At 39.6% G+C, this 23,786-nt stretch overlaps 1 protein-coding gene across 3 annotated transcripts in view; it reads left to right on the top strand.

Annotated features, from left to right (window-relative positions):
• LOC122200545 (protein NPAT) overlaps positions 1–23,535 on the top strand; it is a 53,909-nt gene extending 30,374 nt beyond the window's left edge. For 2 of the 3 annotated variants that reach the window (XM_042906237.1, XM_042906238.1), the window contains 11 exons: positions 1,789–1,876; positions 2,411–2,502; positions 2,583–2,670; positions 9,656–9,752; positions 10,376–10,504; positions 11,353–13,023; positions 15,139–15,254; positions 15,330–15,438; positions 18,105–18,165; positions 18,330–19,488; positions 20,718–23,535. In XM_042906237.1, coding sequence (XP_042762171.1) covers positions 1,789–1,876; positions 2,411–2,502; positions 2,583–2,670; positions 9,656–9,752; positions 10,376–10,504; positions 11,353–13,023; positions 15,139–15,254; positions 15,330–15,438; positions 18,105–18,165; positions 18,330–19,488; positions 20,718–20,795 — 3,688 coding nt within the window. In that variant the 3' untranslated portion in view covers positions 20,796–23,535. Of the gene's footprint in view, positions 1–1,788; positions 1,877–2,410; positions 2,503–2,582; positions 2,671–9,655; positions 9,753–10,375; positions 10,505–11,352; positions 13,024–15,138; positions 15,255–15,329; positions 15,439–18,104; positions 18,166–18,329; positions 19,489–20,717 lie in introns of those variants that run through there. The other variant, XM_042906239.1, reaches the window with a different exon arrangement.
• Positions 23,536–23,786: the final 251 nt, after the last annotated feature.

Genomic DNA, 23,786 nt, shown 5'->3' with positions numbered 1-23,786 from the left:
GCTTGAGTTGTTAATGTTAGCCATTCTGGCAGGTGTGAGGTGGTGTCTCGTTGTGGTTTTGATTTGTATTTCCCTGATGATGAGTGATGTGGAGCATTTTTTCCTGCGTCATTTGGCCATCTGGATGTCTTCTTTGGAGAAGTGTCTAGCTGTCTTTTGCCCATTTTTTCACTGGATTATTTGGTTTTTTGGGTGTTGAGTTTGAGAAGCTCTTGATAGATTTTGGATACTAACCCTTTACCTGATAGGTTGTTTGCAAATATCTTCTCCCATTCCGTCATTTGCCTTTTAGTTTTGCTGATTGTTTCCTTCACTGTGCAGAAGCTTTTTTATTTTGATGAGGTCCCAATAGTTCACTTTTACTTTTGTTTCCCTTGCCTCCGGAGACGTGTTGAGTAAGAAGTTGCTGTGACTGAAGTCAAAGAGGTTTTTGCCTTTCTCCTCGAGGATTTTGATGGCTTCCTGTCTTACATTGAGGTCTTTCATCCATTTTGAGTTTATTTTTGTGTATGGTGTAAGAAAGTGGTCCAGGTTCATTCTTCTGCATGTTGCTGTCCATTTTCCTAGCACCACTTGCTGAGGAGACTGTCTTTATTCCATTGGATATTCTTTCCTGCTTTGTCAAAGATTAGTTGGACATACAGTTGTGGGTCCGTTTCTGGATTCTCTTTTCTTTTCCATTGATCTGAGTGTCTGTTTTTGTGCCAGTATCATACTATCTTGATTACAGTTTTGTAGCATAGCTTGAAGTCCGGGATTGTGATGCCTCCAGCTTCGGTTTTCTTTTTCAAGATTGTTCTGGCTATCCAGGGTCTTTTCTGGTTCCATACAAATTTTAAGATTGTTTGTTCTAGCTCTGTGAAGAATGCTGGTGTTATTTTGATAGGTATTGCATTGAATATGTAGGTGGCTTTGGGTAGTATCAGCATTTTAACAATGTTTGTTCTTCCGATCCAGGAGCATGGAATATTTTTCCATGTTTTTGTGTCTTCTTCAATTTCTTTCATAAGCTTTCTCTAGTTTTCAGTGTATAGATTTTTCACTTCTTTGGTTATGTTTATTCCTAAGTACTTGATGGTTTTTGGTGCAATTGTAAGTGGGATCAATTCCTTGATTTCTCTTTCTGCTGCTTCATTGGTGTATAGGATAGCAAACAATTTCTGTGCGTTGATTTTATAATCTGCGATTTTGCTGAATTCATGGATTAGTTCTAGCAGTTTTTTGGTGGAATCTCTTGATTTTATAATCTGATTTTGCTGAATTCATGGATCAGTTCTAGCAGTTTTTTGGTGGAAGCTTTTGGTTTTCCATCTAGAACATCATGTCATCTGCGAAGAGTGAAAGTCTGACTTCCATCTGGCCAGTTTGGATGCCTTTTATTCCTTTGCATTGTCTGATTGCTGAGGCTAAGACTTCCAATACTTTGTTGAATAACAATGGCAAGAGTGAAACCTTGGCCTTTTTATGAAGTCTTTTCACATACTTCACTTTATTCAATTATTTCATAAAATTAATAATACAGTTGGTCTTATCCCATTAAAAAGTAGGTCAAACAGTCAGAACCTACCTTGCTTCAGACCACATAGTAAGTGGTAAAGCTGGACCTCAGATTCATTTTTTATTAATCCAAATTTAGTAATGCTTTTCTGTTCTACTGCCCTTTGTTCCCACCACAAAGAGGAAAAATGCCTGGTGTTCCATGATCTTAAGATTTGTGTCTGCATATGTAATTATCATTGAATCTGTTTTACATGCTAGTTAAAAGACAAGCTTTAAAATGTGTTTCAGTGAATCTCAAAGGAAGAGTAACACTCTGTCTGGACCTCATTCAACAATACGGAATTTCCAGGATCCAAATGCATTTGCAGTAGAAAAAGTAAGTGACCTTACCAAGGTTTGCAACTTGAGACATTCCTGAGTTTTAAAATACTGATAGAGAAACGGGTATATATATTTAGTGTGTATATGCATTTGTGTGTTATAATATTTCTACAACACTGTGCAGAGGAATTGCCATCAGATAGAGAGTAGTAAAATTTATGAGTAGGAGACAGTCCATTTAGATTAGGTCACATGAGCAAGTGCACCAAGTAAGAAACAGTGTAATGTTCCGGAAACTGTAAATATCTTGTGGGTGCTGGCTTATGCGATACAAAGGGCATTTTACTAGAGGCAAATTATTTGAAACCTTGTATAAAAAGTTAAAGAGCTTGGAATTGTGTTTTGTAATCAGTTAAGAAAGGGTTGGTAAAGGATCTGTGAAAACAATTGTAAAGTGTTGTATTTGAGTATTAATACGGAGGGAGCCACAATTTCGGAGTTTCCACCTAGATTTATTAAAACTATCCTCGCTGTCATTTACTGGAAGCTCTACCCTATTCTTTTTTCTAATATTGACTTTCTTTTCCAGCAAATGGTTATTGAAAATGCACGAGAAAAAATATTAAGTAACAAATCTCTTCAAGAAAAGCTTGCAGAAAACATTAATAAATTTCTGACTAGGTAAGCTATGTGTGTTTAAAATGCTTCATTGTTTTCACCTAACTGAGAGCTATGGTAAAATTTTTCTTTCTGTATTACAGTGACAACAATATTGCTCAAGTACCTAAGCAAACAGAGAGCAACCCTACAGAACCAGAGACTTCAATTGATGAGCTCCTGGGACTTCAGGTACAGGTTACGGTGTGTGCATATAGTGCATATGCTCGTAGTGAACATTTTGGTTTCATTTCACATCCATTGCCAACAGATTAGATGTATAAAATTATTTAAAATAATAATTTTAGAGATCTCCTTCTTTATCTAAATGTAATATAATGTGTTCCTGAAAATGTGCTAGTGAATTTTCAAATAATCAGTATAAATTGCATTGTTTAAATGGTAAAAGGAGTAAGACATCCTAAGCCATCTAATATCTCCAGTTTCTCCATGTATCACTAAAGCTGTCTGCTGTAGCTATACAGCCCTTGTCCTGGATATCCAAGTATTTAATACTTTCAGGTACCTGAGTGGGTACATGGGTGTACAGGAAGCAACAATACGATACAGCGTATATTTAAATGAGATTCCTTTTATCTGCTACAGACTATGTTAAAACGTGAGGGAACAATGAAGTTCTACGTTAAAGATATTTAATGATTCCAAATAAAATGAACAAGACACTTGAAAAAGACAGGTTACTAACTAGTGTGACCGCTTACCGCTAACAGAAGGAAGGTGGGGTGTAGTCACTTGGGCTGCTCAGTGATAGTGAAGATGGAGGACTGTAAGCTGGTGGAGGGAGAATACAATATTGTATCTTTGAGATCTGTTCCTGTGCAAATACTTTCTCAAGAGCGGCAGAGATTTGTGACTGTAGCACATCCTTTCACTTGGGTTCTCACGCAGTGTAATCCGTGCTTGTTGCCATGCCCACCAATTGAATTCATTGTAGCAGGTTTGCTTCAGATGAATTCTGGGTCAGACCACTGATTAATTTTATTTTATTTATTTATTTTTTGTCCATTCTTTCAGAATACTTTAAGAAAATTTTCTAGGCACCTGGGTGAGTCACTCAGTTGAGCATCTGGTTCTTGGTTTTGGCTCACGCCATGATCTCACGGTTCATGGGATCAAGCCCTGCCTGGGGCTCTGCGCTGTTAGCATGGAGCCTGCATGGGATTTTCTCTCCCTCTGTATCCCTACCCTGCTCCAACTTTGCTCTCTCTCTCTCTAAATAAATAACTAAATAAATAAATAATTTTTAATTGTGATATTTTCCCATAGTGAAATTCTGTAAATTTAACGAACTATAAGTTTTTTGTTTGTGTTTTGGTTTTTTTTTTTTTGGTGGAGAGAGAGCATAAGTACGGGAGGGGGCAGAGAGAATCTTTTTAATGTGAGAGAGCGTAAGTAGGGTAGTGGGGCGGAGGTGGGGAGGGGAGAGAGAGACAGAGAATCCCGAGCAGGTTCCACACTCAGCATGGAGCCCAACACAGGGCTTGATTCCATGGCCATGAGATCATGACCTGAGCTGAAATCACGAGTCAGCCACTCAACCACCCAAGCCACCCAGGCACCCAGAGAGAGAGAGAGAGAGAGAGAGAGATTGTTAAGTAGGCTCCATGCTCAGTGCGCCATCCATTGTGAGGCTGGATCCCGTGAACCGTCAGATCGTGACATAGGCTGACATCAAGAGTCTGATGCTCAACTGACTAAGCCACCCAGGCGCCCCTAAATAACTTTTTAAAAGAATAGCAAGACATATTGCCCAACTGAGTAGTAAAAACATCAGATACACTAAGAAGTGATTAGTTGTATGAATAGGTGAAGTAGAAATTTTTAAGTAGTTAAAAATCTTTGTGACCTTGGAGTAGCAAGATATTTTTACACATAAAAATTTTTAAAAAAGAAAAAAGCTTCCTTAAAATTTAAAATACCTGCTTGTTAAAAGCATCATTAAAGAAAATATCAAACCACCAACTTGGAGAAAATATTCATAATACATTTATCTGACAAGTTTGTATCCACTGTATAAAAAGAGCCCCCACAAACCAATAGTAAAAAGATAAACCACCCATTTTAAGAAATGGGCAAAAGGCTGGGACAGACAAAAGAAGATAGAGGAATGGCTAATAAGTCTATAAAAAGATAACTTTATTTGTCATTTGGGAAATGAAAGTTAAGAATACAATGAAGGGTGCCTGGGTGGCTCAGTCAGTTAAGTGTCTCATTCTTTTTGGCACAATTCATGATCTCATGGTTTGTGTGAGTTCGAGCCCCGTGTCCGGCTCTGTGCTGACAGCTCAAAACCTGCTTGGGATTCTCTCTCTGCCCCTGTCCTGCTCATGTGCTTACTCTCGCTCTCTCAAAAAAAATAAGTAAACTTTAACAATAAAATGAGATACCCTTTCACTCACTACAGTGGCTAAAAAGTTAAAAATCTGACAATATCAAATGGAGACAAGGATATGAAGCACCTGGAACTCTGAAAGATTGCTGATGGAGGTTATGAATGGTACAGCCTGCTTGGAAAACTGATAGTTTACAAAGTTATGTATCCACCTGTACACCTTCCTTTTGACCTAGCAATTACGAGGCTGCTTACCCAAAAGAAATAAGTATATGTTTACAAAAGGATTTCTATAAGAATGTTCACCAAATGTCCATCAACAAAAAAAGGAATAAACAAATTTTGACAGCCATGAAATAGAATACTGGTGAACAGTAAGAAGGAATGAGCTATTAGTATATATAGCAACATGGATGAATCTTAAAACATGTTGATCAAGAAGATAGACTAACAATGCAAAGGGTGTGCTTCCATTTATATAAAGTTGTGAAACATGCAGCACTAATTTATGGTGATAGAAATCAGAAGTTGTTGCCCCAGTGAGGGTGAGGGGAGTGATTTGCCGAGAAGAAGAATTCTCTAGAAGAGGGAATGGTGTGTATAGGTATGTGAGTTTCTTGAGTGGTGGAAATGTTTTACTTTTGTTTTGTTTTGTTTTGTTTTCCTTAAAGATTTTATTTTTAAGTAGTCTCTACTCTCAATGTGGGGCCCAAACTCACAGCTCTGAGATGAGCCCTGGGTGTCATAAGACATGAATCAATCACTGGGTTCTCCTCTTGAAGCCAAGACTACACTGTATATTAACAAACTTGAGAATAAGAAATAATAGTGATAATAGTAATAAAATCCAGATTGACAATCTTTGTTTCTTAAACTAGAAAAAAAATAAGAGTCACAGTCTCCCCCGACTGAGACAGCCAGGAGCCCCATTTTAACGTTTTTTATTGGAGTAGTGGTTACATAGTCCTTAAAATTCTCAAAGCTCATTGAGCTGTGCTCATTGAGCACTTAAAATCTGTGCCTTTTATTGTGTGTAAATTCTACTTTGATTTTTAAAAATAGTTAGAAGACTGATTGGAACATGTATTTCAGGATTCTTCTGGTTGTAACTTTTGAAGTTTAGAGTAAAACGATTGACCAGAAGAGTATATTTCATCAACATTAACTTTTATAAGAGTGCATCCACCATTTCATAATTTGATTACATTGAATCCTTGACATTATTTACATGACTGTAAATTTTCAAGTTCATGCATATAGAAATATTTGTTCAAGCTCCAGGCTTCCTCCCAAATCACATTTCATCAAGAATTGTTGATGTTCTCTGTACATCCTCATAATCAAAGTTGACTGGCTCTTTAACTTCAGACAGGTTCTTCTTTTCATTTTATGGCCATTTTTATTAAAAAAAAAAAAAACAACCAAGTTTTTACCACTTCATGAAAGTTCCCCTTTAACTCTTGCTGCATGTGAATTTCCTGTTCCACAGTATTCAAATGTACGCCTTATCAATCTTGAAAAATGCAACATTGCACCATGACTTATAAATAACTAAAATTGAGAATTTTAAATCTTCAACTATGAGAAGAGTAAATGAAGACCCTAGCCAGAATGTACTGAAACTTCTTTGAAATAATAATATTTTAGTTGACAAGACTTACCAGTTTTGCTTTTTAGTCTATATTTCTTTTATTTTTTTCTTTAAAAAAAAACATTCTATTTTCATGTAAAATTGATGCAAGTGGAAAATACATCATTTTATCTAGCTAGATTGCATACCCTCTGGCATACTACTCCAGCCTTTCACTGAGTATCTGTCCTATCCCTGTGTGAAGTAACAATCTAATCTGTTTGCTCCAACTTTTAAAGGAAACAAAGGTGGTGGTGATGGTGGTGTTTTACCCCAGTGACTTGTGAACTTGAAAAACCTCAGCACGTTTTTGTTGACTGCTTAAGAGTAGGATGTACCCTTCACCCTCTTGGTTCCTCACCAGCTTTGAATGCATTGTTTTAAAATGTGTTCAGTGTCATTCTGTTTAAATCATATTGGTCTCAAAAAGATGTTGAAATGTTTAGTAAACATGGAGATAATATTCAATTCAATAATCACAAATTAAGAGAACAGATTACTTTTATTCAATAGACTAACGATGCTTAAAAATTGATATTGCCCATTATTGTTAAGAGTTTGTTGGGGCGCCTGGGTGGCTCAGTCGGTTAAGCGGCCGACTTCAGCTCAGGTCATGATCTCGCGGTCCGTGAGTTCGAGCCCCGCATCGGGCTCTGTGCTGACAGCTCAGAGCCTGGAGCCTGTTTCAGATTCTGTGTCTCCCTCTCTCTGACCCTCCCCTGTTCACGCTCTGTCTCTCTCTGTCTCACAAATAAATAAACGTTAAATTAAAAAAAAAAAAAAAAAGTTTGTACATTGTTACACAGAACAGGAACTCTTAACCCAACTTCTGTAGAAAGCTACTTGGTAGTAGTCTTCAGAATTTTATTTTATTTTTTAAATGTTTATTTATTTTGAGAGTGGTGGGGAGAGAATCCCAAGTAGGCTCCCTGCTGTCAGCATAGCATAGAGCCCAGCACGGGGCTTGATCCCGTAAACTGTGAGATCACAACCTGAGCCAAACTCAAGAGTCGGATGCTTAACCAACTGAGCTGCTCAGGCTCCCCAGTTCTCAAAATTTAAAATTTTTTTTTTTTTAACGTTTATTCATTTTTGAGAGACAGAGAGAGACCATGAGCAGGGAACGGGCAGAGGGAGGGGGAGACACAGAATCCGAAGCAGGCTCCAGGCTCTGAGCTGTCAGCACAGAGCCCTTTGCGGGGCTCGAACTCACAAACTGCTAGATCATGACCTGAGCTGAAGTTGGACGTTCAACCAACTGAGCCACCCAGGTGCCCCATTTTTTTTTTCCCCCAGTTCTCAAAATTTTAAATGTGTATATCCTCCGGCTGCTTCTCATCAGTGGAATCGGTAATTCTGTTGGTAAGAATTTATTGTAAGAAATGAACAGATTCCGGGGCGCCTGGGTGGCTCAGTTGGTTAAGCATCCGACTTCAGCTCAGGTCATGATCTCACGGTCCGTGAGTTCGAGCCCCGCGTCGGGCTCTGTGCTGACTGCTCAGAGCCTGGAGCCCATTTCAGATTCTGTGTCTCCCTCTCTGTCTGCCCCTCCCCTGTTCATGCTCTGTCTCTCTCTGTCTCAAAAATAAATAAACGTTAAAAAAAAAAATTTAGAAAGAAATGAACAGATTCCTAGATAGATTTTCATTGTGGTATTCACTACTGTAACTGAAAATTTGAAAAAATTCTAATATCCATCAGTGGTAATTGGCTAAATCGTGGCATAGTTAGCAAACAAAAAGCCTGTTACAAAGGGATTCATTTTTCTTACATAGATAGTGGATTAAACATTTAGTTTTGTACCCTACTACTAGACAGCATAAGGAAATTTTAAAAACTCACAAGAACAAAGGAAAGAGGATAGAAAAGGGAAAAAAGAAACTTACAGAAGTCAAAATGGACATGTAGTACTTACGAGATTCCGAGTTGTAAGCCAGTAAAGGCGAAGCTCAGGAAAAACCAACTTTACCACATAGAAATCCCAAAAAGCTTAGCACCAGTAGCTCCGAAAGCAGATGTAAAGATAGCTAAAGCAGGAAGACAGCGTGCAACATTTAGGAGGTCGTAGTTAAAGTCTCAACATTGCCCCCATTCACACTGTTTACCAGAAACACATTTGTCAGTCCTAAACTCATCCACCAAGAAGTCTAACTCCCTCAAAACAAACAAACAAACAAAAAACTTAGTGGTGCCTAGGTGGCTCAGTCAGTTAAGCTTCCGACACTTGATTTCAGCCCAGGTCATGATCTCGTGGTTTGTGAGTTCAGGCCCCACATCAGGCTCTTCACTGACAGAGCAGAGCCTGCTTGGGATTGTGTCTCACTCTCTCTCTGCCTCCACCCTCTGCACACTCTCCTTCTTCCTTTCTCTCACAAAAATGTAAAAAAAAAAAAAAAAACTAAAAATACGGATAGTTCTGTGAGATTATTCTGTTGCATACCTGGTAATTGACAAGCTCCCTCCCTTAGCACAGAGTTTGCAGGTAGCTTTTGGCATGCTACTAAAATGTGAATGGACGTGCAAGGATTGTCTGACACTTAAGGAAAGCATTTAATATTAAAAGGCCAAAACAGGTAGATAAAAAGTGTGAGATTTTATACAGGAGGAGGCCAAACTAATAGGAAAATAGATGAGACTTGTGGTTACCAGAGGCAGGGCATTGAGAGTAGGGCAGTTGGATGAAGGCGGTCAGCACTGCGGGGTAATGTACAGCATGATGAGTTGTTAACACCGCTGTGTGGCATATTTGAAAATTGTTAAGAGAGTAAGTCCTAAGAGTTCTCAGAACACTTTCCCTGTTGCTATATCTGTATAAGATGATAGATATTAACCAAACTTACTGTGGTCATTATCTCACACCATATGTAGGTGAAGACATTATGCTGTGCACTTACTTGTTGCTGGATGTCAAGTTTTTAAAAAAGAACATTTATAGTGTGATTTTACTTATGTTTAATGTTTGGGAATATATGCACCAAGACAGTTAACTTTAGGAAGTTAAATGAGGGAACATTCATTTTCTGCTTTCTAGTCTTGTTTTAATTTATTTCACATGAGCCTAGTGTCATAATCAGAAGAAATTTTCCTGGAGGGAAATAATTATACATAGAAGTTGAGAGCTATCAGATATCCTATGATTATTTTGCTGGTATTAAACTATACTAATTGAGTTAGGATCACTCTTTTTTTTGCAGAGTGAAATCCATATGTCTGAGGAGGCTATCCAGGACATACTGGAGCAGACAGAATCAGATCCGGCATTTCAGGCACTTTTTGATCTCTTTGACTATGGTAAGTAGACCATTTCTTTCAAGGCAGTTAGAAGAAAAAAGTTTCCATTTCTTGGGCACCTTAGCCAGACTGAAGCAAAATTCCCAGAGCATCTGGAAAAATATCCTATTTTCTTCAAAGCAAGTCTATGGCTGTGAAGGTCCTGGGAGTGGGGGAGGGTGGGTTTTTTCCTTAAATTTAAGCTATAAAAATGGAAAACATTTTGTATTTTGTTTTTTGTGTGGGCATTTTTGCCAGTCAGCACAAATATGTTGAGGTTAACACATACATTATATTAAACACAATTGGGTAGTACAAAAGGAATGCAAGAAATTGGCTCTTGCCCTCAATTTTATGGTCTCATGCAGTATTCTCAGAGTTAGTCTCCAGACCAGCATTATCAGCATTATCTGAGAACACGTTAAAAATGCAAATTCTTGGACTCTCCAGATGATTCTGATGTAGGCTAAAGCTTAAGAACTACCAGTCTGTTACAAAAATCTTTGGTTTTGTCCATGATATACAAGGCTATATCCAAAAGACATAAAGTTAAACATTTGATGGATCACCATTAAGTTGTATTAACTGATGCTTTTTTTATTTTGATCATTTAACCAGTTATTTCCCTGTTCCCTTTCTAACAGGTAAATCCAAGAATAATAAACAGGTATCCCAAGGCATTTGCAGTCCACATCTGGACACCAATCCCAGTGTAGTGTTAGCAGATGAAACTAATCTAGCAGTTAAAGGTTCTTTTGAATCAGAACAATCTGGTAAGAATAAGTTTTTTTCTTTTCATTAAAGAAAAAATCCCAAGTCTTTTAGTAATTTAATTAAAAGGAGAATTTTTAGTACTCATTCTTTCATAATTGTTGACCTGTGCAATTTAGCATTAATAGAATTGACCAGTTTGACAAAAGTCTATATAACATTTAACAGTTTTTTGTGTGTTACAAGTCCAAATCTCTGCTATGTAACGTTGGTGTGTGGTATTAATCATTTAGCCTGGTAAGCAAGTGCAACTGAGTGCTCAAGATCTATATCTTACTTGCTTAGAGGAGATTATATACTGTAGTGATAGTCTTGAATTCTGGATATTAAAACATTTTAGGTCATATTCCTATGTTTCTACTGAATGTTGAATGTTGCACACAGTAGACAGTAACATCAAATGCTGATGATGCACAGTGTACTTGGCCCATTTCACCGTGAAAAATATATCAGATAAAGTAAGGTTGATAGAAATGGTAAAAGTTGAAAAGCCAGCTATTGTGAAAACAGCTGCATGTGTGGGGCCAGTTTTACATACTGATAAACATTGGATGTTCTGAAACCCATATACTTTTTCCTTCATTGTGTCATTTGTTTTCCAAGAGGTTTGAAAAACAGTCTGGCAGTTACTCAGAAAGGCATCAGTAATTAAAAAAAAAAAAAAAGAAAGAAAAAAAGTGCCTGTGAATTTTTTGAGACTCAGAAAATGTGAGATACGGTTTTTCAGACCTGCCCTTTCCGTTATGTCTGAGATGCGTTACTTCCTTGGCAAAATAGGTCTTACAGTAAACGTGACTCCCTCAGAAAGCAACGCATACTCCCTATCTGTCTCTTCCTTCCTATTTTGCAGGTGATCAGTCTGGGCAGCCCCCATTTTGTACATCCTACCAAAATGAAGACACATCCAATGCCTTGAAGAATGGCAGCAACCACGATGAGCTTAGACCAGAAGCACAGGAACACTTTTCTCAGATAGGCTCTAATGTCCAGAAAAAGGCATTTAAAACGGGTGTACCTAATGAACAGAAGTGTAACCTTGATATTTCCTTTGAATCTGTGCCTCATTTGAATGACTTTAACCAAAGAGTAAATTCTGATGCCGAATGTAATCAGCGTTGTGCCGAATTATACACCCATCAGATGTCCACTGAAACCGCCATGGCAATGGAGGTCGGAAAGAGTTCTCTGTTGCCGGATGCGCCACGTGATTCTCCATTACAGCCTGATCAGTCTGGTATACCAGTAACGTCATTTGTTTCCCTCGGGGGGGAAACTAACAGTGAAAACTTCGTTCTCTCTGGGAAGAGTTCTCAGCTTTTATCCCAAAATATTCCATTAACTGGAAAGACATCTAAAACAAGTCAGTTTTGTGAAAGCTCTAACAACACAGGAAGACTTAAAACTAACCTCCCTGGTTCTAAGTCACCAGACCCTAAAGAGATTCTGCAGAATGAGACTGAGATTCACAACGGATTGCCGGTCACATCACAACAACATGTGGATTGCCATGATAATTCTCCACTTCAAAGCAAGATATTACCTGTATCGGTTGAAAGTTCAGGTTTAAATATATCCGAACAAGTAGACATTTGTCTGGAAGATACAACATCTTCGGTTAAACAGCCGCCTGATGGTTCATCATCTCTTGAGTTAAATCACGCGGAAGAACATGAAACTCAGCCTTCAAGGTCTGAGAAAGTTGCTGGCGGTTCGCAAGAGCCTTCATCTTTAAAAGAAGATGGAGATAGTATTTTTCTCACTTTAAGTGAGAATGGTAACTGTGGGGAAGTTGCATTGATTGCTCCAGAAGGTGACCCTGTAGAAGATAAACGTGCTGTTCTGTCAGAATCTGTGTGTTCTTCAGTGGGAGGTTCTCATCCTGAGTCCCAGAACACCAGCGACAGACCTGGTGTTGACAGCTCAGCAGACGTTGATGCAGCAAATATTGTCTCTCTCAAAATTATCATTAGTGATGATCCATTTGTTTCCTCAGATACTGAACTGAACAGTGCTGTTTCTAGTATCAGTGGGGAGAACCTGCCGACTATAATACTGTCCTCTCCCACTAAGTCCCCTGCCAAAAATGGAGAATTGGTTAAGTGCCTGTCTTCAGAAGAAGCCCCAGGTGCTCTCACATCTGCGGAAAGAACGGGGGATTCAGCATCGGTGGAACAGAGCCTCTTGGTCCTCAAACCCGAAGACTCCGCAGTGAATGCGCAGAGTGAAGGCAGCGTTGCTTTTTCAGCCAGTGCCCCACCGTGCGTCTCCAAGGATGGCGGATACATACAGTTGATGCCAGCTACAAGCACAACTTTTGGAAATTCAAATAACATTCTGATAGCTACGTGCGTGACTGATCCAACAGCCTTAGGAACCACTGTCAGTCAGTCTAATGTGGTGGTGTTGCCTGGAAATTCCGTACCTGGGACTGCTCAGCCCCCGCCGCCTCAGTTACAGACACCGCCAAGGTCAAACAGCGTATTTGCTGTCAATCAAACCGTGTCACCCAGCTTTTCACAAGGTAACTTCAAGAACACGTTGAAGTTCACGTCTCTGGAATGGTATCTCATTTCTCTTGCGTGTGCAGTTACTGACTAGCAGGTGATAAATCATGGATATATAGTGTGAGAAAAGACTGAAATTTTTGTTGATGCTCTTGTTTTCTCTCCCTAATTCATTCATTCAGACCTTTTTTTAAATCTAGTGGTAAGTTATGGAATTCATGGAGAGCCTGGGTGGTTCAGTCAGTTGAGCGTCCGACTCTCGACTTTGGCTTAGGCCATGATCTCATGATTTGTGGGTTTCGAGCCCCACGTCAGATTCTGCACTGCCACTGCGGAGCCTGCTTGGGATTCTGTCTCTCCCTCTCTCTATCTGCACCCTCCCCCCCCAGATAAATAAAGTTGTTTTTTTCTTAAGTTACAGAATTCACTGGTTTCAGTGATTCTTGGAGCTGATGATACATCATTCATGTACCTTTCCTTATATATTTGTTCCCAAACTCCTTTCCCTTTTTTTTTTTATATTGTAGGCATGTAATAAAATGTGACTAAATGTGAACAATCAACTAGCAAGCATGATGGTCCTGCTTGAAGTGCTGTTTAAAATAACATAAAAGAGGGGTCAGAATTAGTAGAGAATGTGGGACTTGAGCTGAAGCTCAGAGAAATGAAGTAGTAATTGGAGTAAAGGAGGGGAATTTTTTTTTCTTTTTTTTTGGAAGGTTCATGCATTTATTTTGAGAGTGAGAGCAGGGGAGGGGCAGAGAGACAGAATCCCAAGTGGGTTCCATGATGTCAGCACGGAGTCTGACAACGGAGCTCAATCCCACAAGCTGCGACATCATGACCTGAGCCAAAATCAAGAGTCGGATGTTTAACAGACTAAGCCCCAGGCATCCCCAAGGAAGGGAATTCTTAAGTGTAAGTAGGTATTTGAGAGACTGAAGTGAGTGTTTGTGAAAGTGAGATCCACCTGACAGGAACTGTTAGTGACTCTAAGGAAGTTTCACTTGTGCGACAGGGATATATGAGGATAGCCACAGACTATATTGTTGATTTCTAGGGAGCATATAGCCATTGTAATTTCCCCCCATAGTTTTGACGGTTTGTACACTTCCCTGGACTCGTTTTGACAAGTACCATTAGAGGTTATAGGTTGGAGTTCTGAGCGAGTCTTGAGCCATAAACGTTCAGTTGAGACCCTAATTTTCTGGTATAAGATTGAAACTTGAAGCCTTCACCATCAATTTTCTGATCAGTTTCACTATTCTAGCCAGACAGTCAACATATAACTATAATGTGATCTCCTGGCTGTGAAGTCTAATGAATTACTCGTGATACTTACCTCGACCAAATGCTGTAAGATTGCTTTGTATTTTTGTGTGTGTACGTATGTATTACAGGCCTGAGGTCTTTTATTTTTTTACAGTTATCACACCATGAACTCATAGGCAATGGACTCTGGCAGCTCAGGCTCCTTTCCCTTGGTTCTCACAAAGTGTGTTTCTCTGGGTGGGGCAGGCTGGTGCTGCAGTTGAACCCAAGTACCTTTCTGTGTGGCTTCCTGCTTTATCTGTTCGTTTTCCTTCACACACTTCAAGAAGCTATCTCGGTTCTTTGAGCGCTTAATGTGCTCAATATGTACATTATTTCTGGGTGAGAATCTTGACCTTAACTTACTCATCACAGTGCCAACAGCATGCCAGGTACCATTGTAGACTGTTGAGTTTTGCCCTGTTAACAGTTGTGGGGCATTCCCTTTTGAACAGTGCCCATTCGCTTGATGTCCGCAACATCACCTTTCTTGTAGATTTGCATGAATGTGTCCAAAGAACAACTCCGTATTTTCTGAAAGGCCTAGAGAATATATATGGGGTACTCCCCCTCTTTCCCTTTGTGTTGGTCCTTTGCGTGAATTACTGGAAGATGGCAGTTCTGGCCGAAAGGGCCATAAGATTAATAATTCAGGTTGCCTTTTTCTTAATTTGTAGCCTTGCTGTTCCTAAATTTTTTTAAGGAGAGTAGATTCTAAGGGAAAGAGATACAATTTTATAGAATTTATTTTAAATTAATAATTACTTTGGAGTCTCTTGTTTATGAGAAGCTTACTGAGATTTTTTTTTCTTTTTTTTAAGGATCTGCCATCATAATTGCCTCTCCTGTCCAACCTGTACTCCAAGGAATGGTGGGGATGATCCCTGTATCTGTGGTTGGACAGAATGGAAATACCTTTCCTGCTCCTCCTCAGCAGGTAAGATTTTTTAATTGAAAATGGCACAGCGATGCTTCTCGAACGTAGTATAGTTAACGGCTGCTTCTCTTCTAGGTCCTTCATATGCCTTTGGCGGCACCTGTATGCAGTAGAAGTATCCCTCAATTCCCCATCCCTCCAAAGTCTCAGAAGACTCAGGGACTGAGAAACAAGCCTTGTACAGGTACGTTTTTAAGTTCATTAATGTCAGTTTTATGTTCTCTATGTGCATTTGTTTGCAGCAACGCCACAGTATTTTCTTTTTGAATACTTGTCTCATTCCCAACAGGTGATTGTCCAACCTTTGCTTGAAGTTTTTTTTTTAGTAATAAAAACAAAAAAGGCAAATGGAACAAAATAGAGTTCGGAAAGAGACCATGTACTTAAGGAAATTTGTATGTGGTGGAGGTAACATCAGAAGTCAGAGAGAAGGGGAAAGATTGTTTAATAAATTAATTTCATTGGCCATTACATACATTATAGGAAAAACTTTACATCCCTTCCTCATGCCATATACAAAGGTGAAAGGTGAACTCCAAGGTGATTAAAGACCTAAAAATGTAAAGCAAAACAATTAAAGAGTAAAAGAAATGTAAGAGAATGGCTTAATGGCACAAGGATAAAAGGATTGCTTTAAAAAATGAAAAAAAAACCCATCATTATAAGTGGAAAAAGTTGATAGCACTGACTACTCCAAAATTAAAGATTTGTGTTCCACAGAAGACACTGTGTACAGAATAATACCCGATCTTCATTTCGGGGTTGCATCTAGTTCTCAGACTTCCCATCCTCGTGGATGATGAATGCCTGTGGTGTCAGCCTGGCCCGCAGCCTAACCTGCATGATCCTTAGACCCCTCCATCTCCAAGTCTGTATGTGTGTGCCAGTCAGCCTCTCCCATACCTCTTCCCCACATACCGGAGAACCTCGGCCTCCAGTGTGAGTTCCCATTACTTGAACTTTCACACTTCACATGAACCTCCCATTTCCTTCCTGGAGACTCCCTTCCCCATCCAGGCTAGACCCACGTGTATGGCCTCAGCCAACACATTCTTCTACCGTCCCTCTTGCTGCTGTCCGCCCTGGGTCTGTCCCGGCACCCATCCCTGCCTTTATACCTGGGCTCTCCGGCATTGCATTCAAAGTGGGGCTGTTCACGGTCTCTTAGCGGTCACTCCACATGTCCTCCTGGCTCTCTTTCCCATCCCCCTTCAGGCTCTTTCTGACTTCACAGCTCTTCTCACGTCTCTTCAGTCCCCACCCTCCTCCTGTCAAGCCAGCACTCTTCTCTCCCACCTCATCAGTAGGAAGCTGCATTTTCTCACATCCCATTTGGTGTGTACCTGTTCTTCCAGAATCATTCCTCCCTTTCCTTTCTTTCTTACAGGAATAATGATCTCGCTCTTCCTAAGGTTAATGTAGTCTGCCTGCATCTTGTGTCCTATGTATGTCTTAAATTTTTCTTGTTTGGATCCTTCCCTGTCTGGCTGTAAAGTTCCTTGGGTTTGTCTCACCTGCCAGCCCTTTGTTTATCCCCAACACTTCCGTCTCCCATTCTTTATTCATCCATGTTTTTGTCTTTTCTCCTGTTTCCACTACAGCTGTTTAAATGGAGATCATCAGTGGCCTCCTGATAATGTCATATGCTTTGCATCGTTTCCATTCTAACCTTATTCCCTCTAGCACTTGATACTGTTGGTGGCTTTTGGACCCACCACTCAATTAGTGCACTCCTGCTCTCGTGCCTAACTCAAGACCTTCAACTTCGACATGTCTTGGCCTCTCACCTCTTCCCTGTCAAAGACCTCCTCCTCTCCCTGCTTTTTTCTCCTTGGCTGATGTCACCATTGAGTCTTCCTTCACCCTTCATGTCTCTGTGAATGCCCATCCCGGTCTCCTGACGCCTCTCTCATCTCTTACCTGGAGTATTTGTAGCCATGTATGTAGAATTTCTCTTTGCAGTTTTCTTGCTTCTCTAGTCCATCTTCTACACTACTGCCAGAATGACTTCCTGAAACATAAATCGATTTATGCACCTTCCCTATTTTAAACTCGTAAGGATTCTCCATGAAACCTTCTGCACAGGGGCGTCTGGGTGGCTCAGTGAGTTGAGCGTCCGACTCCAGGTTTCAGCTCAGGTCATGATCTCATGGTGTGTGAGTTTGAGTCCTGTGTCAGGCTCTGTGCTGACAGTGCACAGCCTGCTTAAGATTCTCTCTCTCTCAAAAAAAAAAAAAAAAAGATTCCCTCCCTCCCTCCTTGTCTCTCAAAATATATATATATATATATATAAAGAAACCTTTTGCATAATGCACAAGGTCCTTTATAAGTTCATCTCTGCTTTTCTCTCTAGCTTCGTATCTTGCTACTCCCCACATCAGTTCCTAAGTCCTTGGAAATTAAAATATGGCTATTAAAACTCCATAGCTGGTGCTCTGCCTGACATACGCTTGCAAATATGAGAGTTAAATGGGCAGAATTTCAAAATAGGCATTAATATATTGCTTTCTTTAGTTTTCTAAATCTAAGGAGTACCCTTAAGTGCTATGTTGAACATTGTAATCGATAAATCCAGAGACTGGATTCATAATATTTGCCTGAAGTTGGAAACAAGTCATTTGCTCCATGTGTGTATTTCCTCTGTAAAATGGATGAGTGACTGTCTTTTATATAAAATTAGAAGCTGCTTTTTACACCCAGTATGTGAGAGTACTTCATTTGTACATTAGCGGTCATTTAAATTTTTCTCATGATGTGTGATACTGTCGTCTGTTCCATTTCCTTTCAGAGTAATGTACTCTTTCTCTCAGGAAGGTTTCTCTTTTCTAATTATTTCATTTATAATTCCAGGAAAGCAGGTAAATAATTTGGTGGATTCATCTAGTCATTTAGTTGGATGTCATGCACAAAGGTGAGCATCCATGTAGTTTCCATTCTAGATTTTTTGAATGCTCAGATAAAAAACATAAAAGATGTCTTTGTGTTGCTAAAAACAGTTAATTAATTGATTTGCGGAACTGAAGTGTCTGACAAGGATTTCTTTATGTTGCTAAATTTTATTTACTTATTTTACAGAACTGAAGTGTCTGACAAGAATATGGCCACCGATCTCGGGAAAAAATTGGAAGAAATCACGGTTCCCTTCTCATTAGAGAGTGTAGTTCCAGCTAGCAAACCATTTGAAAGCCACAGACGTGTGCTCTGTTTTGATAGCACTGCTTCTGTGGCGAATACACAGGGCACAAACCATAAGGCGGTGTCCCAAAACAAGGAAAGGAATGACATTTCATTTCCTAATCTCGAGTCACCCACTGTGTCCTCCACCTCCAAGGCCCCTTCTAATAATGCTCTCAAAAGAGACCGAGAGAAACCTCCTTTGCCTAAGATTTTATCTAAATCAGAAACTCCCAATAGCCGACATAGCACCACAAAAGAAACTCAGTCAGAAAAGAAAGTCCCACCGACAGAAATTGTACTTGAATCTTTCCATAAAACGACAGCTAATAAGGAGAATGAATTATGCAGCGATGTCGAAAGGCAGAAAAATCCTGAAACTTCAAAACTGTCAAATGGGCAGCAAAATGGGGGTATACGGAATGAGAAAACCGTAACTTCACTGCACGAACTGACCAAAAAACAAGGCACGTCCTCAAGTAGTAAAAATGTCATTTCGGTAGGTGCAGCTGGGAAGGATCCAAAGCAAGAACAAACTAAATGTGCCGCTTCTTTGGTTAACCCGCTAACCAAACCTGGCTCAGAAATGCTGCAGGATGGTCAGTGGCACAGCCCAGTAAGTAGGCTCCCCGATAGCTCTGACTCCCCTGTACCCCGGACAGCGGGCTTGGGGGCAGGGGACAAACATAAAGAAGAACCTAGAGATGCGATCAAGGTCCCCTCCAGTAGGCGTTTTGGTGAAGACAGTAGCACAGCCAAAGTCATGGTCCCTCCTGTCACCCCAGACCTGCCTGCCTGCAGCCCTGCCAGCGAGACGGGGAGTGAGAACAGTGTGAACATGGCTGCCCACACGCTGATGATTCTGTCCCGGGCTGCCATCTCCAGGACCACCTCGACAACTCCCCTGAAAGACAACACACAACAACAATTCAGAGCATCTTCGAGGAGCGCCACCAAAAAGCGGAAGATTGAGGAATTAGATGAACGCGAACGAACCTCCCGTACTTCCAATAAAAGTCTTGCAAATTCGTCACTACCGATGAAAAAGAAGAAAATTAAGGCAAGTTTGAAAGTCTTAATTTCAAAACCACACCTTTGCCCTTCGTTCAGTGCTCACAGTAGAGATCTCCGCGTTTTTGCCAGAGCTCCCTAACCGCACGTTCTGGTCGAGACAGCTCTGGGTTTTGGTTGACAGAATGTGTTTATGGCGGTGTGTCTCAGCCAGTGTGGTGCTCAGTGTGTGTCTAGGTGGAATGGAGCGTTTGCAGAACCGTTGCTAAGGCGTTTATCTCTAAACGTCTTCCTTGGGGAAAGGAGGTTTTTGTTTCTGTCACGGTAGGACCCAGGTGTTTGGGAGAATGCCGTAAGGCATGAAAGATTGGGAAGCCGCTGTCACGTGTGGAATTACCAAGTAGAAAGCAACTCTGCGGCTCTTCCTTCTTGTTTTTTTTCCGCACGTCCTGCCATCTCTTCCATTGGCTCTAACAGATGCTAATGTGTTGGAGCAGAGGAAAAATTACATTTACCTGGTTTTTCTTTGACCATAGTTCTCTGTGGGAAGGTAACGCAGGGAGAGCATTGATAACTGAAACCCATTTTTCCTAAACCTCTTTAGCCATTTAGTGAGTGAACTGAATAGAAAGAAAGGTGTTCAGGATGTCTTAGGGGAAGTATGGTGCCGGGGGAAGACCGTGTTGGCCTCGATGCCGTGCCAGCCTGGGTCGGAATCTCACATCTTCTGTTCGCTGGGCCTGTGGCTGTGGTGAAGCCCGTGGCGCCCGAGTCTCAAGTCTCGGCTGCATCACTTGATACGAGGTTACCACACGTCTTCCCCGAGTGTAGTGTTGATAAGATACGGGGGTGCATTAAGTGTTGGGAACTTGAACGGTACCTGTGACTGACAGTCAGTAAAGCTTTCTAAGGTTTATGTTTTGGTAATAATGACCGCCTTTATAGAAAGCGTGTTCTAGCTTACTCAACATTCATCAGCTCTGGATTTGTATAATGTCTTTTGCCCTAAACTAATGTTAAAGTACCACTGAGGTATAATTTAATAACTTTGGATTTAGAAAATGTGTTTCTGCTTCTCTGTGTAACTAAAGTTCCAGTGAACTAAAAGTTTTGGCAGAATTGTAGTATAGGAAGAACCTGATATAAGGTTGCAAATGAAAGTTTTTTGCCCTTGTTTGAGTTCAATATGTTAACTTAGGTTTATTTTTTCTTTTTTTTCTTTTCTTTCTTTCTTTTTTCTTTTTTTCTTTTCTTTTCTTTTTTTTTTTTTTTTAACAGAAAAAGAAGCTACCCAGTTCATTTCCAGCTGGAATGGATGTGGACAAATTTTTGTTATCATTGCATTATGATGAGTAAACACTCTGAACCTAAAAGAACAGTAGCTGTTTAAAACTCGTATCCCTTAAACTCTGAGTGTAGGGAATGAGATACTGACAGAACCTGACCTGCACTTTCCTTGTACTGAAATTTCACTTTATACCTGAATCATGCTGTTTCTGAAGCAGCTTCCTACTTTGTACATAGATTTACCTGGTATATTTTTTATTTTGGAAAAAACATTTGCAGAAATGTAAGTAAATCCAATCTGCAAAACTGTATAGCTGTGACAATTACGTACTGTAAATATTGTATGAATCTGGTTGAAATAGAGGTTAAATCAGCCTAGCGTTCTTACATTGTGTTTTTTGACTTCTTGTGATGCCTAACTCTGAGGTTGATGCATCTGGACTAGTTTCTCACTTTTGGGGGGAAAATGATGCTTTTCCTTACAGTTGCCTTTGGTGACTGTCCTACAAGATGTTTGAAGACAGCCACAAAGTAGTACAGAAGTGATGACAACCTCATCTGGTGGTAGAGAGACCAGAAATTAACAATTTAGGATTTTTTCTAGAGTGAATACTTTATTACCCCTTCTTGTTACAGCAAAGGTTGTATTCCTGAAGTTTTACACTTTCACTGTTTCTTCTGATGGTTCTGGTCTCTTTGTTTAAAGAGAATTTTGTAAACCATTTTTGAGTGTTCTGATCTTTTGTTTATAACTTTTGAGATCTTTTACAGAACTTTAAATGTTTAGACTGTTGAGCCATACAAAGTCTATTCATGTGGTAGTTGAGACTTCTTGGTATGTATATCCTTTTCCCCCACATACTGGGGATTTGAAGAATTGCACTAATCCATAGCACTTCTTACGTAGTAGTGACCAGTGCACATTTGATTTAAGTCTTGTGTTCTGGGTTAAAGCTTGTGTGGAGGGCCATCGTCTGGGAAGCTGTGTCCATCATAAGATGTAAAAAAGAAAAATCATAGTTTTATATTTTAATGTAGTTTCTCCTAAAATGGGCTGTTACATAACTGTGTCTATACTTAGATATAGTGCCCACTAAGGTGTTACGAAGAGTTACTGTCACAGAGTCCTTAAGGAGAATGAAAGAGGTGCCTTCTCTGTTTCAGACTCACATGCATCAGTTAAGTTGAAAAATTTGTTTAAATCTTTATGAGAACAGAAATTATCTTTAATATGTGACCAATTGTGCCTAGATTAAAGTATATTCTCTTAAGTGCTTTCTGTTTGGTTAAATATCAGTATATCAGGATTTTTTTCTACAGGTGTGTATGTTGTTAAAGAGTCCTTTTCCTCGGCCTTATTTTTTTATACTGGGCCTTCAAGAAACTAAATGCATCCTACTTCTCTCTCTCAGTGTGGAAATCATGTCATAATTGCTGAATCTTACTGCAGAAATTTGTCTTGTGAGTTATGATATGGCAGTGGTCTATTCATAAGGAACTACATATCATACACGTAATGTTTATTTAACTCAGTGTGATACTGTACTACAGTTAGGTTTGAATAAATATTTTCGGTAACTTCAAAAGTTTGAACTACTTTATATTGGCAGTCATTCTCATTTAGATACTTTGATTAAATTCCTTTGCAAGCCACTTTTTCACAAGTTCACATGATGTTGGAAAATACAGATTTTCTTCTCAATTAATATGTATTAGTATTTGCTAAGTACTAAGAATTCACATACAAATAAAGTTTGCTTTATTCAAGATTGTTAGGTCACCAGCCAGGAGCCATTAGATATAGTCCAAAAACAACCTGTACTTGGAACTTGCATTCACGTTCAAGAGTAAAACCATAACCTCCATTTTACCTTAAAAGTCCAAAGTCCTGAACTTAGTTGTAGCGTATACTCGGTAATCTATTTTAACAGTCAGGTGCCCGGGGACTACGTTTTTGGATCAGAGTATATATACTATAAACAACTTATGCCTACTTTTGTAAGTACACGTAAGGGTCTACTCTTTATTGTGGACATTACTTACTGATTAATGTAGTCGTGTATTAAATCTGGGAATTCTTGTAATTAAAGTGTTTGACTATTTTAGCCCGGATATTATTAGAACCTTTTAGTATGTTGAAGTTGTACATGGGAAGAGCATCCATCAGCATTCGGCCAAACGCTAGATGTCATGACTCTTAGGGGAGGATAAGATTTTATTTCTGATAAGGAGTAAATTCAAATGCAATATTATTATATATTTTACATTCATTATTTCTCAAGCCACCATCTTTCAGCCATAGCCTCAGCTTCTTGAAATTCCGCATGAAGTTTTCACTTTATTATTAGCCTTTTTGTTTTCTTTCCTTTTTTTTAGGTAGGCTCCGTGCCCAACGTGGGGCTTAAACTCACAACCCCCTGATTCAGAGTCACATGCTCTGCCGACTGGGCCAGCGAGGCGCCCCCAAGGCTTTTTCTCCTCATAGACTTGTTTCTTTTTATAAACACTAGTTAACATTTGGCATGCTTTTTTCCTAAATTATTTTCTCTGTATAGCTGAACTTAAACTGTAAATATAACATCCTAATGCTGTTTTTCACTTCACATAATACCAAGCATTTTCCAGTTTTTACCAACGGAAAAAAGAAAAACATTTATATGACAGCCATTAAGAGTCATGATTTTAATTTATGAATGATTTAAAAGCTTAGAAAGTTTAAAAAAAAATAGCACGGACAGATTTGTAACCAGTTATTATTTGTTTGTGTTATCAGTTGCTTCCTTAGGAGACATTTTATTTATTTTTTTTAAATTTTTTTTAATGTTTATTTATTTTTGAGAGAGACGGAGACAGAATGCGAGTGTATTAGAAGCAGAGAGGGAGGGATCCGAAGCAGAATCCGAAGCAGGCTCCAGGCTCTGAGCTGCCAGCCCAGAGCCCCACATGGGGCTTGAACTCACAAGCTGTGAGATCATGACCTGAGCCGAAGTCAGACGCTCAACTGAATGAGCCACCCAGGCGCCCCTAGGAGACATTTTAGGAGAGCAGAATTACCAAATT

Source organism: Panthera leo, chromosome D1 (assembly GCF_018350215.1).
Source record: "Panthera leo isolate Ple1 chromosome D1, P.leo_Ple1_pat1.1, whole genome shotgun sequence".
In the NCBI taxonomy this organism is placed as follows: domain Eukaryota; kingdom Metazoa; phylum Chordata; class Mammalia; order Carnivora; family Felidae; genus Panthera; species Panthera leo.
This window is presented reverse-complemented; position numbering and strand designations above follow the sequence as displayed.